The following is a 16,194-nucleotide window of genomic DNA, read 5'->3' on the forward strand; positions in this document are numbered from 1 at the left end:
GGGCCCTGGTATAAGAGTGCAGCCCTGCGGTACGATTTAGGTTCATTACCTGCTTCTGAGTGTCCTTAATTCATCACTTTGCAAACTGCCATCACCGTAACTGGATCCTGTGGCAATATACTCAGTTGTAAGAGAAACCGGTTGGTGGTAATGCAGGGGCGTGGAAAGGAGAGAGAGGCTGCTGAAGTCCTGGTTTGCCCAGGATGTTATGTCTGGTGCAGATAATAACTCTTCAGACGGCTGCTGCTCACGTTCCAACCTGGGCATGGGGGGAGACGGCAAATGGCTCTGCTTTGCTTTTTGCAATGGAAAGGCATGTCTTACTGTTTCGTCCCAGCCTGGCCCATCCTCCCGGTGGACTGGCAGGGGACTTGTGTACAGGGACTGCAAGAAAAGAAATGTGCCTTGTGTGGCCACATTGGCATCACTTTAGAGGAAGCAGTATGGAACATTCTTGGCATGTGCAAGAGATCTCCAGGTAGGGGCTGGGAAATATCCTTCCTAAAACCCAAAAGAGCTGCTCCCGGTCAGTGTAAACAGTGTTGAAGGAGATGGACCAATGGCCTGACTTTGTATAAGGGAGCTTCCTGTGTTGCTGGAACTGGCGGACTGAGTAGATGAGACCAAGAGTGGGTCCAACGGTCAAGAAGGCAGTTTCTGCCCGTGCTATGGAGGGAAGTGAGGGGCAGATGGGGCTCATCCACCTGGGAAGGGAGCCCATCTAGGAGAAGGAGAGAGAGAGCACAGACTTTGCAGGCCAAAGGTCTCCAGTTGAATTCCTAACTTCTCCAGGTAGGACTAGGAGATTTCTTCCTGAAACCTTGGGAAACTGTGGCCGTCAGTGCAGACGGGACTGAGAGTGGTGTGCAAACTATCTGAGTCAGCAGAAGGCAGCTTCCCATGATACACTGCTTTTCCAACTTGGGCTGGGATGTAAGCTTTGGTGAGACAGGCTTCACAAAATCCCGGCTCCCCGCTGCCCTCCCTGCCTGCTTTCTCTAGCCCTCTGAACAAACTCCTTCCCAGCCCCTCTACTTGCCAAAACACTGTTTCCCTTCCTGACGTCCTGGGTGGTAGTAAGAGTAGGGATGGGGTTGCCTGGGGAGAATGAAGTCTGCCCCTACCCTGCTGTGCTGAAAAGTACATTCCTAAACATTAGGAAGAACTTCCTGACAGTAAGAGCTGTTCGACATCTCCCATGAACCACTGGGCTTTCACCCGGGGCACCTGTGCCACTAGCAGGCTGCTCCTGGTCCTACCACTTGGGAAGTCTTGAAGGGGAAGCCCTGGGACATGGGTAGGAACCTCAAGCCCCCAGCCTGGAAAAGCTTATTCATTCTTGCAGCTCTACTTTCACGCTTCTTTTCCACTGGTTAACTTAGAGGCTCCAGCCATCTGACATTTGCAGCTTTACCTGTGCAACTAGTCAGTCAGTCAGTCAGTTTTATTGCACATAGCCAAAGGATACTGCAATGTACACAGAATCATTCAACAGTTAAAAGGAAATATGCTGAATTAATACAAAAAAATTAAAACATTTATATTATCAAAACATTACCTACTCTAAACAGAGCTATAGAAGTACCTTAATATACAGGTTAAGACTTTGAACAGATTTATAGGCTAAAATCACCACATGTCCACTAATATATTAAAAATAATGTTAATTAATACAGTATGCAATTATATTCGGAGTTTGGTGATAAAGATAGAATATATAGAATCATAGAGTTGGAAGAGACCACAAGGGCCATCGAGTCCAACCCCCTGCCATATCTTGATGTAAAGGGACCCCTGACCATTAGGTCCAGTCGTGGCCGACTCTGGGGTTGCGGCGCTTATCTCGCTTTACTGGCCGAGGGAGCCGGCGTACAGCTTCCGGGTCATGTGGCCAGTATGACTAAGCCGCTTCTAGCAAACCAGAGCAGTGCACGGAAATGCCGTGTACCTTCCCGCCGGAGTTGTACCTATTTATCTACTTGCACTTTGACGTGCTTTTGAACTGCTAGGTTGGCAGGAGCTGGGACTGAGAAAACGGGAGCTCACCCCATCATAGGGATTTGAACTGCTGACCTTCTGATCAGCAAGTCCTAGGCTCTGTGGTTTAACCCACAGCATGACCCGCGTCCCTTTAGCTTGTAGGGTCAAATAAATTGTAGGTATGGTCAAATAAATTCATCTCCTTTACAGTTGGTGGCTATCTTGGCTATATAATTTGCTCTAATTTTCCTAGCGGCGACTGTAAAGAGTGCTACAGGCCAGGTCACATACTTATCTATGTCTGCGAGCAGATATAAAATCATGTCAGAGGGGTTCTGGCCAGGGGAGCTTGTCATTATAGGTGCTAAAAATCATTCTCTTGCTTCGTTATATAAGGGGCAGCGCAAGATATAATGCATAAGGTCCTCTACTTCAGGACATCCCCTAATGCAAACACGTTTGTTTGTTGGTATGCCTCTGTGTCTCCCATCTCTATAAGCAGAGTTTATTGTATTTAATCGTAACTCTGTAAAAGCTTTGCGAAGTTGTACAAAAGTCAGTTCATTGAAATAAGGTGTTTGTTCATGGGCCTCTCTAAGTTTAAAATATAATGGGGTGCATGTGGATGTGTACATAGAGTTTAGGTTGTTTTTAATTTCCACTGCCCTTATGGTTCATTTAAAAATGTTTTTCTGGGAATATAAGGGAAGTTATTTGATCTCAGTCACTGAGAGGTCATATTTGCCCATCAGTTGGGCAGCGTGATGTACCCAGTTTTTAAGGGGTAATCCATTTGAGAGCTCAATCGGGCATTTTTTTGGTAGCCTAGCGTTGTCCATCTGTTGAATTCTAAACCAGTAGCAGATTCTTTTATTTATTTGGCTCTCTATGCTCAACATGGGAGTCTCCAACCTGACCATGGCAGATTGCATGTCTCTGGGTAAACCTAAAAGGACTCTTAAAAATAATTCTGTGGGGGTTCCAAACCAGAGACCTTTGAGGTACCCCAAACCTCTGCACCATTTAAAATCTGGGCCATTGATTTGGCTTTATACACAGATAGAGCTGGGTTAAGCAGATTTCCACCTTTACAAACAGCGAATTTCAAAATAGCTTTTGCTGATTTAAAGGCTTGCAAATTTAATATTGGAGAGCTGTATATTCTGAGATGATGCTTCTGAATAAACAAATCCCGGATATTTAAACGTATCTACTTGGTTTATGATGTGTTCATCCAGGTACCAAACATGCTTTTTAGGGCGCTTCCCAAATACAATGACCTGTGTATTTTATAGATAAAGCATTCCTCGTGCAATATGAACTTAATTTCGCAAGCAGCCATCTCAGGCCTACCTGGGTTCTAGATACAAGTACAGTGGTGCCTCGCAAGACGAAATTAATTCGTTCCGTGAGTCTCTTCGTCTAGCGGTTTTTTCGTCTTGCGAAGCAACCCTATTAGCGGCTTAGAAAAAGGGGGTGGGGAGCGAAAAAAAATCTCAAGAATCGCAAGACATTTTCGTCTTGCGAAGCAAGCCCATAGGGAAATTCCTCCTGCGAAGCGCATTGAAAAACGGAAAACCCTTTCGTCTAGCGGGTTTTCTGTCTTGTGAGGCATTCGTCTTGCGGGGCACCACTGTACTAGGTCATCAGCATACATTAAGACTGAGAATTTTTGGTCAAGAATTGTGACAGGGGCAAGCCGTAGGCCCTCCAGTTCTTTAACCATGTCATTAATATAAAAATTAAACAAGAAAGGCACCAAAATGCATCCCTGTTTGACTCCAGTAATGGTCATAATTCTAGTAGTAAGATGGCCGGCCAGATCCACCTTTACTTGTATTGATGTGTCAGTATATAATGTTTTGATGAGAAATAATAGATGACGGTCTATATTTGTCTTTTCTAATTTCTGCCACAATGCATGCCTAGGAACCGTATCGAAAGCTGACTTTAGATCGATAAAAGCAACATATAGTTTTTGCTTCAAATTATGGATGTATTTACATAGCAGAAAGCACTGGTCCTATGTGGATTTCCCTCTTTGGAAACCTGCCTGGGCTTCAGATATTACCTTATTTGTATCTGCCCATTCTTCTAGTCTTCCAAGAAGGAGCCTGGCATATAGTTTGGAGGCTACATCTAATAAACTAATGGGTCTATAATTGGCAGGATTTTTCTTATCACCACCAGCCAGTGTGGTGTAGTGGTTAAGAGCGGTAGTCTCGTAATCTGGGGAACCGGGTTCGCGTCTCCGCTCCTCCACCTGCAGCTGCTGGGTGACCTTGGGCCAGTCACACTTCTCTGAAGTCTCTCAGCCCCCCTCACCTCACAGAGTGTTTGTTGTGGGGGAGGATGGGAAAGGAGAATGTTAGCTGATTTGAGACTCCTTAAAGGGAGTGAAAGGCGGGATATCAAATCTAAACTCTTCTTCTCCTCCTTATATATTGGGGCAATTATACTCAGCTTCCACCCTTCTGGTATGCAACCTGAGCTGTTAATGTATGAAAACAGTTTTGCAAAAATGGGTGACCAGAAATCCGGTCTTATCTTATAGATCTCCATTGGGACCATGTCTTCTCCTGGAGCTTTATTGGCTAGTTGGCTTACGATTAGCCTCTTAATCTGATTGGGTGTGACGTCTGGCCATTCTGGCAGTTCTAATAACTGAGTATAGTAAACTTGTGAGAATGAGTCAGAGCGGGGGCTGTATATTCCTGTAAAATATGTCACCCAATCCTTTCCTTGTACAGATACTTCTAACGAGTAGCCCAGCCCATTTGTACCTTGGGCAACGAGATGCCAAAATTTTCGTGAGTTCTTTTGAAGTGCTGCATCTCCCAATGCTTTCCACTGTTGCTCATAATATATTTGTTTCTTGCTTTTAAGTAATAATTTATAATTGTATCATAATTGGGCTACCTCAGTTTGTAGAGCAAGATTGTGCTTGTCATGTTTTAACTTCAATTTTCTAAGATAGGCATTTTTTGCTATTCTGACATTCCTTATCAAACCAAGTCTGTCTTTGAAACTTTTTATTTTTTACTCACTAGCTGTGGACATCAGTGGGCGCATTTGGTTGATTATGTTCTAATAAAGTCTGATTATGTTTCCTGTTTCTAACAACATTTCCCCCTTTAATAAAGCAAATTCATGAAATCCAGGATCTGAATCATTTTTTCTTGGACCTGTGCATTCCATTTTAACCTCCTCTTTCCAAGTATCAGATATTCCGTTTCATCCAATAATTTAGGAAAGTCAGGAGAAACGAATGATGTCAGAGATAACTCAAGTGGAAAGTGGTCACTTTCAGCTCTGGGAATTATCCTAAAGGTGTCTCAGTCAATTGGCACATTATTGGATGTTAGGATATAATCTATGGTGCTAGTAAAGCCTCTGGGGGAGATAAAAGTAAAATAACCCTCGATTTACAGTCAAAGGGGGAGGCGAGCCACTGTTCTGTTATCATGTTTGGATTGTACGTCTGATTTGGCAAAAACTCCCCTGGAAAGGCTGATTTATGGAGCAACTGGTCTGGGAAAATTAATGAGCAGACGCTTAGACTTTATTTCATCGGAACTGTCAAAATGGCGCCTGCCGCTCAAATAGGACTTTTGGATCAGTGTGAAAGTCCACAGAACACAGAAACATAATAATGCTTGCTTCAACTCGCCTGTGGAAACAACTCAGAGGTTATTAAGAAGAAAAACGATAACAACAAGAAGATTGGAAGATGGGACTTGTGAACATTAAAGCAGCAGAAATATGAGATGATTGGATCCTAACTGAACTCGAAGCATGGGTAGCCCCAACAAAAAAAATAAAAATTCGGCAAAATATTTGGATTTTATGATATGTATTGGTATAATTCGGATTAACTAATGCTATATGATTGGATTGTTAAATGGAAAACTTAATAAACATTTTTTTTTTAGAAAAGTAAAATAACCCTCTTGATCCCTTTGACCATGCCCATTGCATAACAAAAGGTTATGCTTAATTATAAGCTCACAAAGATATTTCCCAGTGTGGTTAGAGGTGGTGTCCATTGCTGCCCTCTGACAGATTTCGGGTTTGTCCTCCAAGTTTAGTCCAGATAATATTGTATTTTGTGGGGAAACAAGGCCAATCTGGGCACTGAAATCACCTCCCAAGACAAGCTGAGGGTTGGGAGACAGAGAGTCTATACTTTCGAGTAGTTGGGAGCAACTAGTCATTCCTCAGGAGTTGAAAAGCACCAATGATTTGCAGGAGCTTGAGAAAAACTCAGCGTTGAAATGGACTTTTCACCAGTGATCTCTTGTGGGGATTCAGAGTTCTTACTTATAATTGGGATTTTGTATTAGGTTGTACACAGTGGTTTTCCCCCTAGAAAAATAGGTCCCGGTACTCAGCATGAAGTTGTAACCGTAAGTGCCGCACTTTTTAACAACAAAAAAAGAGGTGCTGGTACTGCGTACCCTTGAGTGCCCCCTGGGAAAAAAGCCCTGGTTGTACACTTGTTTTGGGTGATACAGAGAGACTTTTAAAGGGGTGTTTCAGCTAAAGTGCTGCCTTTTTGGGTTTCTTTTTAAAAGAGAAGCAAATCTGCAAGTTGCTCATGCATTCTGTCTTTCTGCAGGAGAACCCCTTCCGGGAGAGGATTGTCCACTCCTTTTCTGACGATGACGAGGGGAGCCTCAGCTTCAATGACTTTGTTGACATGTTCTCTGTACTCAGCGAAACGGCCCCTCGAGAGCTAAAAGCAATCTACGCCTTCAAGGTCTATGGTAAGGAGAGGAATTGGCATTGGGTTAGAACATCGACCAGAAGGGAAGGGAATTTTGTTTTGGTCCATTTCAGATTTATATTTAATAAAATTTATACATTGCTTAATTGTAAATAAAAATGTAATAAATAAATAAGTGATAAATTGGAAACAGATTAAAACACACAACAAAGTTCTACATATCAGCGTAGGCTTGTCTACACAAAAAGATTTTAGCAGGCGCAGAAAGAGTTCAGTGAAGGCTGAGGTCAATAGACAGAGAGTTCCAAAGTTCTGCCACACTTTTTTTTTACAATGCGGAATGAATATTATGCGACACCTCTGGCAGTTCTACAGATTGAAGCAGCTGAAGGGGCATATGTGAAGTAAGGCGATCTCATGGGTAAACTGCATGGCAGGGGTTGGACTAGATGACCCTCAAGGGTCCCTTCCAACTCTATGATTCCCTCAGCTTCCTGGGGGTGCTGTGTAGTTGGAAATGGTGCATTCACTCTTGCCGTATGGAACAACGGCAATTTTTTTTTTAAAAAAACAAACCTTGGGCTTCTGAGAAGCAACATTCTCAGAAGCATATAATTGATTTAGTATAACAACTTCTTTTAAAATTCACCAAAGCGTTTTTTGGGTGAGGTGGGGGCCCGATATTTTTTAAAAAACGCTTTCTGATTTATTTTTTTTATTTCAGAATGACCTACCAGATGCCAGAGCTTTTGCAAATAAATCCATGCCGACTGTTTTACTGACAATTACCCAACATGCTAAATGTCATTCTGCAGCTCTATAATTAAATAGGGCTGATGCTAATCCTGCTTCTTGGGCCAAAGACAATAAAACAAATCAAGGCAATGGCCTTTTAATTGCCATTCTCTTATGCATTTGCAAGATTAATCGGCAAGCACCTGGTGTAGAGCAGCCAACACCTGCCGAATTCACCCCCTTGGCCTGCTGTTTTGTAAAGTGGAACTGGGGAGGACTGTAATGGTCACTTAATGGTTACTTGGAAAAGTCGCCCCTGTAGCTCTAAACTCTGTGGAACCCGCCCCCCCCCCGTGCTGTAAAGCCTTCTGGGCCACAGACCTGAGCCTTCCCCTGGCCGTGAAGCAGATGAGGAGCCGTGACCAGGGGCAGGAAGCAGGTGAAGTCATGGTCTCTCCTCAGCTCTGAACTGTGGCCACAGCCACAACATACATTGAATGCACATGGCTTCCTCCAGGCATCCTGGGAACTGTAGCTGTGAGGGGGCAAACTATGGTTCCCAAGCCCATGTGCTTTAAATTTGATTTGAATTATGATCTGGATGTGACCCATGAATCGTGGTGGCTAAGAGTGGGACCTTCACGCCCACTTCTCAATTCCAGTTGCTGGGGGACAAACAGTCCCCATTGGTGGGATTTTCAGAGGTATCTTGTTGGCAGGATTCTGGATGAATGGTTCAGTCCAGCAGAGCTCTTCTGATATTCCTGACTGAGATAACGTTCACACATCCTTTAGTCACCTGCCATCCAGGGGTTCCCTTTGGGCTTCCTTGGAGAAGAGGCATATTGACCACCTGTTTTCTCCCATCTTTGCTCGCCCAGATTTTAACACAGACAACTTCATTTGTAAGTCTGATCTGGAAAAAACCCTCAACAATTTGACAAAAGAAGAGCTGACAGAGGAAGAGGTGAGCCTGGTTTGCGAAAAAGTGATCGACGAAGCGGATATGGACGGTGATGGCAAGCTTGGATTTTCTGATTTTGAAAACATGATTTCCAAAGCACCTGATTTCCTCAGGTACATGTATAAGCATTTGCAATGCTCCCAGAATGGATTGACTTCCCCTCACCCACCAGTTTCCATTCCCCCCTTTATTCTCTTTGCATGTAACTATTTTTCTTCACTTAATTTCAAATTCATTTTCACATCCTAATTTTACCTTTAGTTCATAAATGCTACAACCACCCTGCTAATGTTTCAACATTTTTACAGTGTTCTTTAAAATACTCTATAGTTTCCCCCCATTCTTGATTAAATTTTCCATCATCTTGTTGCCTGATCTTCACAGTTAATTTTGCCATTTCGGTATAGTCTATCATCTTAGTCTTCCATTCTTCTTTCATTGGGACGTCCTCTTCTTTCCACTTCTGGGCAAGTAGCATTCTGGCAGCTGTGGTTGTCTACATAAATAGTCTCTTTTGCTTCTTTGGCACTTCATCTCCTAATATTTTTAAACATTTTTTTCATTTCATTGTATATCATTTCCCAGAAGCCTTTTACCTTTTTGCATGTCCACCACATATGAAAAAATGCACCTTCTTTTTCTTTACATTTCCAACATAAGTTAGATGAGTTTTTATACATCTTAGCAAGTTTTACAGGTGTTAAATACCATCTATACATCATTTTCATATAGTTTTCTTTTAGCGAACTACATGCCGTGAATTTTAAATTTTCTTTCCACAGCTTTCCCCATGATTCAAATGGGAGCAGGCTTTCCTTTCAGGATGGGATGAGGGCATTGCTTCTGTAGCGTTGTTTGCAGATGTGTGGAGAGGAGGAGCAGAGCATAAAGGAAGGTGCAGTCAGGATCCTGAAGATACGGGGTTGTAGCCAATGTAGCGCCAAGTTAAAATCACTTAGCAGTTGTGCTTACTGTGTTGGTGAAATGCTTTGCACCAGTGGAATGTAGGTGAGCAAGAGAACACCTACCATAAGCAAGTTGCTGGCAATTTTGTGGTGCCATAGATCATGAAAAGGGTTGTTCAATGGGTTTAACCTAATGCAACGGCTGTACTGAATTCCTCTTTGCACAACATTAACACTCACCCATCTGCTAGTGTTCTTGCACGAGTGGACACAGAATGGTGGCTACAGACCATTGGCTGCATTCTGCCCCACAACACTCTAGAGACAGGAAAAGGATAAAGCCACTGCTCAGATATCTCCAGATGGAACTTGCAAGTTCCTTTTGAAGATAGGGTTTTACTCCTGCGAGGTGAAGGTAAGAAATCCAGGAATTTAGCATCACTGCAATGGGGCAGCAGCACATGCACATGCCTGCGCACACCCACACGCACCCACTAGAAAGGACTGCTCAAGAGGTAGTAGCAAAAGACCGGAGTTTGGGTTCTTTCTTATTTGGGATTTGCTTAATGGGGGAATTCAATTACAGGTATAACAAGATTCAGAGTTTCAGCACAGCCTTTCCCCAAACAGTTCCTACTGCTTAAGTGGTGTATTGGGTTGAAAAATAATAATTAAATTAGGATTGATGAATCAAATGCTGTGGTTCAAATACCACCTTCTCTCCCTTTTTGGAACTGAAATAGTCAGCATTACCGGAACAGCTACTTATTTTAGGAGTTACGTAACATACATTGATTATACACTAAAAACAGAAAGATATTCATATAAAATAAAAGTTAAATATTCTAACTGTATGATTAAACAGAACCACTAATCAGATTATGATACTTTTTTTTTTTAAAGAAGAAAGCTCCCTTGTATATTTGATTTGACTTGCTTTTAAGTGGTAACAACTAGGCTCATTACTAAACAAGAAAGTTGTAGCACATCTACGTTGATAAATTTTAACTTAATTCACCCAAAGAACCACAAATTTTATTTATTTTTTTATTTGTTGGGGGGTTGCAAGGCTTCTTTCTGGAATTCACTCAACTTTCCACTGAACTACAGTTCCAGGGGGCTTTGGGATTGAAATACAGGCCTACCAATCATAGGAAGGCACCTTATGTTGAATCAAACTATTGGTTGATCAGCCTTAGGATTATTGACTCTAATTTGAGCCTGTGAGGATTCCTCCACCCATCTAGCTGGGACTAATTGCCCTTTTCCAGAACTGTCTCATGCAGTGACCCTGATCACCAAACATGCTCATTTGATTCTTCCCCTTTCGCTTGCTTTGCATCATTCATGTTTATTAAATTAAATTAAATGGCTGGACTTTCTTTAAAACAATGAACTTCCTCGGTGCAATGCCCAGAAGGCACTATGCAAATTAAACAAATAGTCATGGAAGGAGATGGGATGAGGATTGGGGTGGAGGAGAAAGCACTCTAACTTCATTGTGTTCAATTCATTGTTGCCTTCTCTCTGTCTTCCTGTCATTATCTATCTAGAGGTCCTAGGATGGGTTACAATAGTATAATGTACAATTATAAAAAGATGAAACCATTGCATTACATGCAAGAATGTTGGTTTGACGACATAAGGATCCACACTCACCATTGAACTTTGGAAACAGCAGATAATTCCTGTAAATGGCAGGGTGAAGAGTTCTAGATTGGCCTCCTCTGTGTGCAGAGACATTTGGGGTACATGGATTCAATCCTGCGAGCCTCCTGCCAACCCCCTTCTGCACTTTAAAGAGGCGCTGTCCAAACACCTGCTGACCCCCCCAGCTGCTTGTGAAATGTAGGCCTTCTGGCACAGGGGCTCTGGGTCGCAATCTGGACAGATAGCTTGACTAGGCAGAGTTGATCAAATCATTCTAAACACACTTTTAAACACATGCTCTCTCCCAAAGAATCCTGGGAACTGTAGCTTGCTAAGGATGCTGGGAATTGTAACCCAGTGAGGGGTAAACTACACTTCCCAATAATCTTTCTCTATGGTGGGGGAGCCGTGTTAAATGTGCTTTAAATGTTTTTTGTGGATATGTTGGTCTTTTGCATCCAAAATATTGGACTGGCCTTTATAATCCCTCCCCCCTAAGTGCACGCTATCCCTGAGAATGACAGCAATCCCAGAGGGTTTTAAATTACTCCATAAAAGAGGAAGAGTTGGCGCCAGAGGAACCCAGTATCTTTGAGTTACTGTCCTGCTGCTTCTGTATATTGTTACCTTCATTACTCCTTGTAATATTAGTCAGCTTCATCTCAGTACATCTGGGCTGCCTTTGTTTATACTGCACAGGGAACTTACCAGATCATGATTGCCTCTCTGTTCCAAGTTCTTACGTGCATATTTTCGAAAGGATTTCACCCTTTGAAATCTTTTTTGTTTTTCTTTTGTTTTGCAAAAGCAGATATGCATAGAAGTGCTGGAGGGATCTGGTCAGTCATCTAGTTCACCCCAACCCAGCTCAGTGCAGGAAATCCAGATTTTGGCCATATCCACAGTGGACAACAGGCCACAGGAACTATAAAACAACAATGAAACAATTGGTCCGTCTAGCTCCGTATGACCTCCCCAGACTGGCAGCAGTTCTCCAAGGTTTCATTCAGATGGGAGACGTTTGAAGTCCAGGGATTGAACCCGAGACCTTCTGCGTGCAAAACTGATGCTGCACCCCTGGAGCTGCAGCCCTTCCCTATAAGCGCGGAAGAGGAAAACTAAAAAAAAACTCCAGCGACAACCTACCCCTCTGCTCTAATAGCTGGCCAGGACAGAGGAAATTGTCTGTGCTGGACAGAGTCCAGAAGTAGGAATAAGTTGTAAATGACTGAGGCAGTGGCTGGTTCAGAAAATTTGATCCCTGTAGGTTTATTTCACTTTAAAAAAATGTTATCATTTTGAGGCTGCTTGTATTTTAATGGACCCATTAGCACTCAGAGCTGGCCATGGCTTAAGTGTTCTGTTCTACAAGACTGGTTACATTTCCCACAGGAAATTGTTTTATAAATCATTGTGGAAGCTAAAACTCTTTTTTATTTTTTTAAAAACAGATCTGTATGGATTGGTACAGGTGGTGCAGCAATAGCTTCAACAGTGCCTTGCCCAGGGTTATCTGAGCCCCTGATAGCAACCTGGCTTGATTACTGCATTGCATGGCTATGTGGTTAACCTTGGAAGCTATTTTAGCCAGTGCAGAAAGTGGCACAGCCAAGTTACTGACTGACACCAGCTCCTCTGATAACGCCAAGGTTGCAGGTTCAATTCCCACCTGGTACAGCTGGGGTTGGGCTAGATGATCTTCGGGGTCCCTTCCAACTCTAGAATTCTAGAATTCTGTGAACCACCCTCAGACCTCCAGGCATAGGGCGGTATATAAATTCAAACAACAACAGAATTCTATGTTTCTATGATCTTTACCAGTCTCCGGTTTGCTTTCATGTACAGCGGTACCTCAGGTTACATACGCTTCAGGCTACATACACTTCAGGTTACAGACTCCGCTAACCCAGAAATAGTGCTTCAGGTTAAGAACATTGCTTCAGGATGAGAACAGAAAGTGTGCTCTGGCGGTGTGGCGGCAGCAGGAGGCCCCATTAGCTAAAGTGGTGCTTCAGGTTAAGAACAGTTTCAGGTTAAGTACAGACCTCCGGAACGAATTAAGTACTTAACCCAAGGTACCACTGTACAATTCCAGGCGCTGTTTGCCCAGGGGTGTTGCAAGTATTTGAAGGGGGGGGGGGCTCCAAGATGTGAGCCCACTGTTCAGATATTTGTGACAAAATATTTAATCCACTACACACACCTGAGTTTTGTCTGTACTTCATTTATTTACTGCATTTATATCTCACCTTTGTCAGCTCTTCCAAAGCGATGCTTCTGTTCTGCTGTTACCTTGAATCTTGTTTATGTCTCTGCAGCACCTTCCATATACGAATCTGAAAATATTGGGCTGAGCTGCTAGGAATAATTTGACGCCTGTCCTGCCTCTCTGAATCTCAAACACTGCATGTGTTTGCAGGGGGAGGGGGCCTACATGTCAGCCTCCTCCTCTGAATTCTGTAACAGAGGAGTGAACAAATCTCAGAGTTTCACAGTAATGAAGAGAAGAAGCTGTTTCTCTGGAATGAACCTGTGGAGACATTTGGCTCCCCCCACCTTCACCGTTGGCCAGTGATGTGGCAGGCAGGTGAAAAGTTGTGGGGTGGCCACATTGTTTTAACCAGACCAGATGCTGCTCTGTGCGTCTCCCTGCAATTTTTATATTTGTAAAGATTTGATGTTGTTGTCCCTCCAAGCAAAAAGGAAAGAGCGATCTAGCAGAGACTCCCAGAAGGTAATGGATAAACATAAAAACCGGCCTTACAGGAGATGTCTCCACCGTTGCGTAGCACCGTCTGTCCGGAGCTGTCACCTGACACAGATGGATGTGGCTGCATCCGTGATCATGGAAGATGGGTGCCCGTGCCCAGGGAGCCACTGGGCTGGCTTTAGGTGCTTAAGCAACCAGTATTGTATGGATGCTCACATCCTGAAGAAACTTGAAACATTTATCTTTTTTTTAAAAAAGTGTCATATATTAGCAAACAATTCGTCTTCAAATGGACTCTTTTTGAATCATGTTGCTGGCATCCAATGAGGGTCTCATTTAGTTTCATATTAAATTCAATATTTCTGACATATTGCAAAACAACAACAACCACACACATAAGATCAAGCCAAGAACATACTCATGAAAAAGTAAAGAGGAAGTACATCACCAAGAATAAGGACATCTCCTGCTTTTTAAAGAAAGCCAGCTATGCAATCTTCCTCCTCAAATGCATGACAGCAACCCCTGACTCTTGGCTCTCATACCCTCTCTACAAAACCAGCTTCCTTCCTTTTCTTTTCATGCCCAGTCTTGGCTGAAAACTGGGGCAGGATGACAATCACACATGTACAATAACTGTTCTCTAACAGTCTTATAGAAGGGCTCTGATACATATTTGTGGCTTCTGTATCCAAGTTGTCCATGATTAAACTACTCCTGATTTTATTCTTCTTGGTGGTTTTTTGGCCTGGTATAACGAGAATGATTTCTGAAATTAGTTCTGGAATAGGACCTTTAATATTCATTCATTGAATTTATAGCCCACATTTTTTATTAAAGGTGCTCAAGGTAGTGTAGATGGTTCTTTCCTTCCTCATTTATTCCCCACAACACCCCTGTATGGTGCCAGTGTGGTGTAGTGGTTAAGAGCGGTAGTCTCGTAATCTGGGGAACCGGGTTCGCGTCTCCGTTCCTCCTCATGCAGCTGCTGGGTGACCTTGGGCCAGTCACACTTCTCTGAAGTCTCTCAGCCCCACTCACCTCACAGAGGGTTTGTTGTGGGGGAGGAAGGGAAAGGAGAATGTTAGCCGCTTTGAGACTCCTGAAGGGAAGTGAAAGGCGGGATATCAAATCCAAACTCTTCTTCTTATTATTATTCTGTGAGGTAGGTTAGGCAGAGAGGTAGTGACTGGCCCAAGGTTACCCAATGAGTTTTGTGGCTGAGTGGAGATTTGAACCCTGGTCTCTCCCTGGTCTTAGTCCAACACTTTAACCACTGCACCACACTGCCATGTGTGTTAAGCAGCATTTTATTAGGTTCCTTTGCATTGTTCCCACCCTTTGTTACACTGATGCATGTCTTGCTAAAACACTGCACAAAAAAGCACTCCACAATGGCTCTGCTCTGCCTCTACCATCAAAGGCATATGCATCTGAATACCAGCTGCTGTGGATTATACAAATCATCACACCAAAACAGGTGTACAAATCACACTACAATTGCTTGTAGATATGCTTCTGTGGGTTTTAAAAAAATCATTGTCTGCATGTGCATTGGTGATGTGGAGGGGGCAGGATTTTAAAAAGGACTGAATTCACTCTGAATTCTGAAGAGAAACTTGTCCAAAAGGGATGGAGGAGGCTCAATGCATCCATTCTGCTTTGGAAAGAAGACCAGGTAATTCAGAACTCCCAAACCAGGGGAGAAATAAAGACAATTCTGGAGGCCTCTCTGGACAGAGGGCCAGGGCACCTATTACCATTTCACATGTGACCAGCAAGTTCTCTCTTGCTATCATGACACCGTCCCATCGCATTGTGAATTTTCATGCTTTCTCCTAATGGCTGCTAGAGAGAGGGGGCAAAGAAACTTGCCACAGCATGTGGGAATTAACCAGGACCAGCCCAAGGCCTTCAGGCAGGCAGGCAGAAGGTCCCAGATTCAATCCTTGGCATCTTTTCCGATGATCTTCCTGAGGGGAGAAGTGACGGCTGCCCACAAGAAAACAGTTCATCCAACGTAGAAAGTTGCCTTATATGGAGTCACACCATCATCCCAGGATTCCAGACATGGCTGCCTCCCAGCAGAGGCAGTTTTAGGATAGTGCGACCGCTTCTGCCACACTGGGCACACTGCCATGGGGGGGGGGGGGGCAGAACAATGATGTCAAACTGAGCATGAGAGGCGGGGGAGGGGAACAAATATTAGCATTGCAGAGGGCACTGCTGAAACTTGCGAAGCCAAAGTCTCCACAGCTCCCAGCCCTTCTTGGAGGCGCCAGGGGTGGAACCTGGGGCCGTCTGCATGTAAAGCAGATGTTCTGTCATTGAGCTGCAGATGGAGCCCCAAGATGGGGAAGGGAAGACTTCAGAAAGAGAGCAAGGAGGACCGAGTGCACTCAGGGACCATGAAATACTGATTGAAAATATTACAGAGGGACAGGATGAGAAACTGGGGAGGAGGGCCGGGGGAAGGTGGAATTGGGTGAGTGGAGCACTGAACAGAAGCACCCAAAAGGAAATG

The 16,194-nt window shown here is 43.6% G+C and overlaps 1 protein-coding gene across 2 annotated transcripts in view; it reads left to right on the forward strand.

The window, feature by feature from the left end:
- CIB2 (calcium and integrin binding family member 2) overlaps nucleotides 1–14,396 on the forward strand; it is a 43,464-nt gene extending 29,068 nt beyond the window's left edge. For both annotated transcript variants that reach the window (XM_083412853.1, XM_083412852.1), the window contains 3 exons: nucleotides 6,599–6,746; nucleotides 8,323–8,518; nucleotides 13,279–14,396. In XM_083412853.1, the coding sequence (XP_083268979.1) occupies nucleotides 6,599–6,746; nucleotides 8,323–8,518; nucleotides 13,279–13,300 (366 nt within the window). In that variant the 3' untranslated portion in view covers nucleotides 13,301–14,396. The remainder of the gene's footprint in view (nucleotides 1–6,598; nucleotides 6,747–8,322; nucleotides 8,519–13,278) is intronic.
- The last annotated feature ends 1,798 nt before the right edge of the window (nucleotides 14,397–16,194 follow it).

Source organism: Podarcis tiliguerta, assembly GCF_965153285.1.
Source record: "Podarcis tiliguerta genome assembly, chromosome: 14".
NCBI classification, from domain to species: Eukaryota; Metazoa; Chordata; class Lepidosauria; order Squamata; family Lacertidae; genus Podarcis; species Podarcis tiliguerta.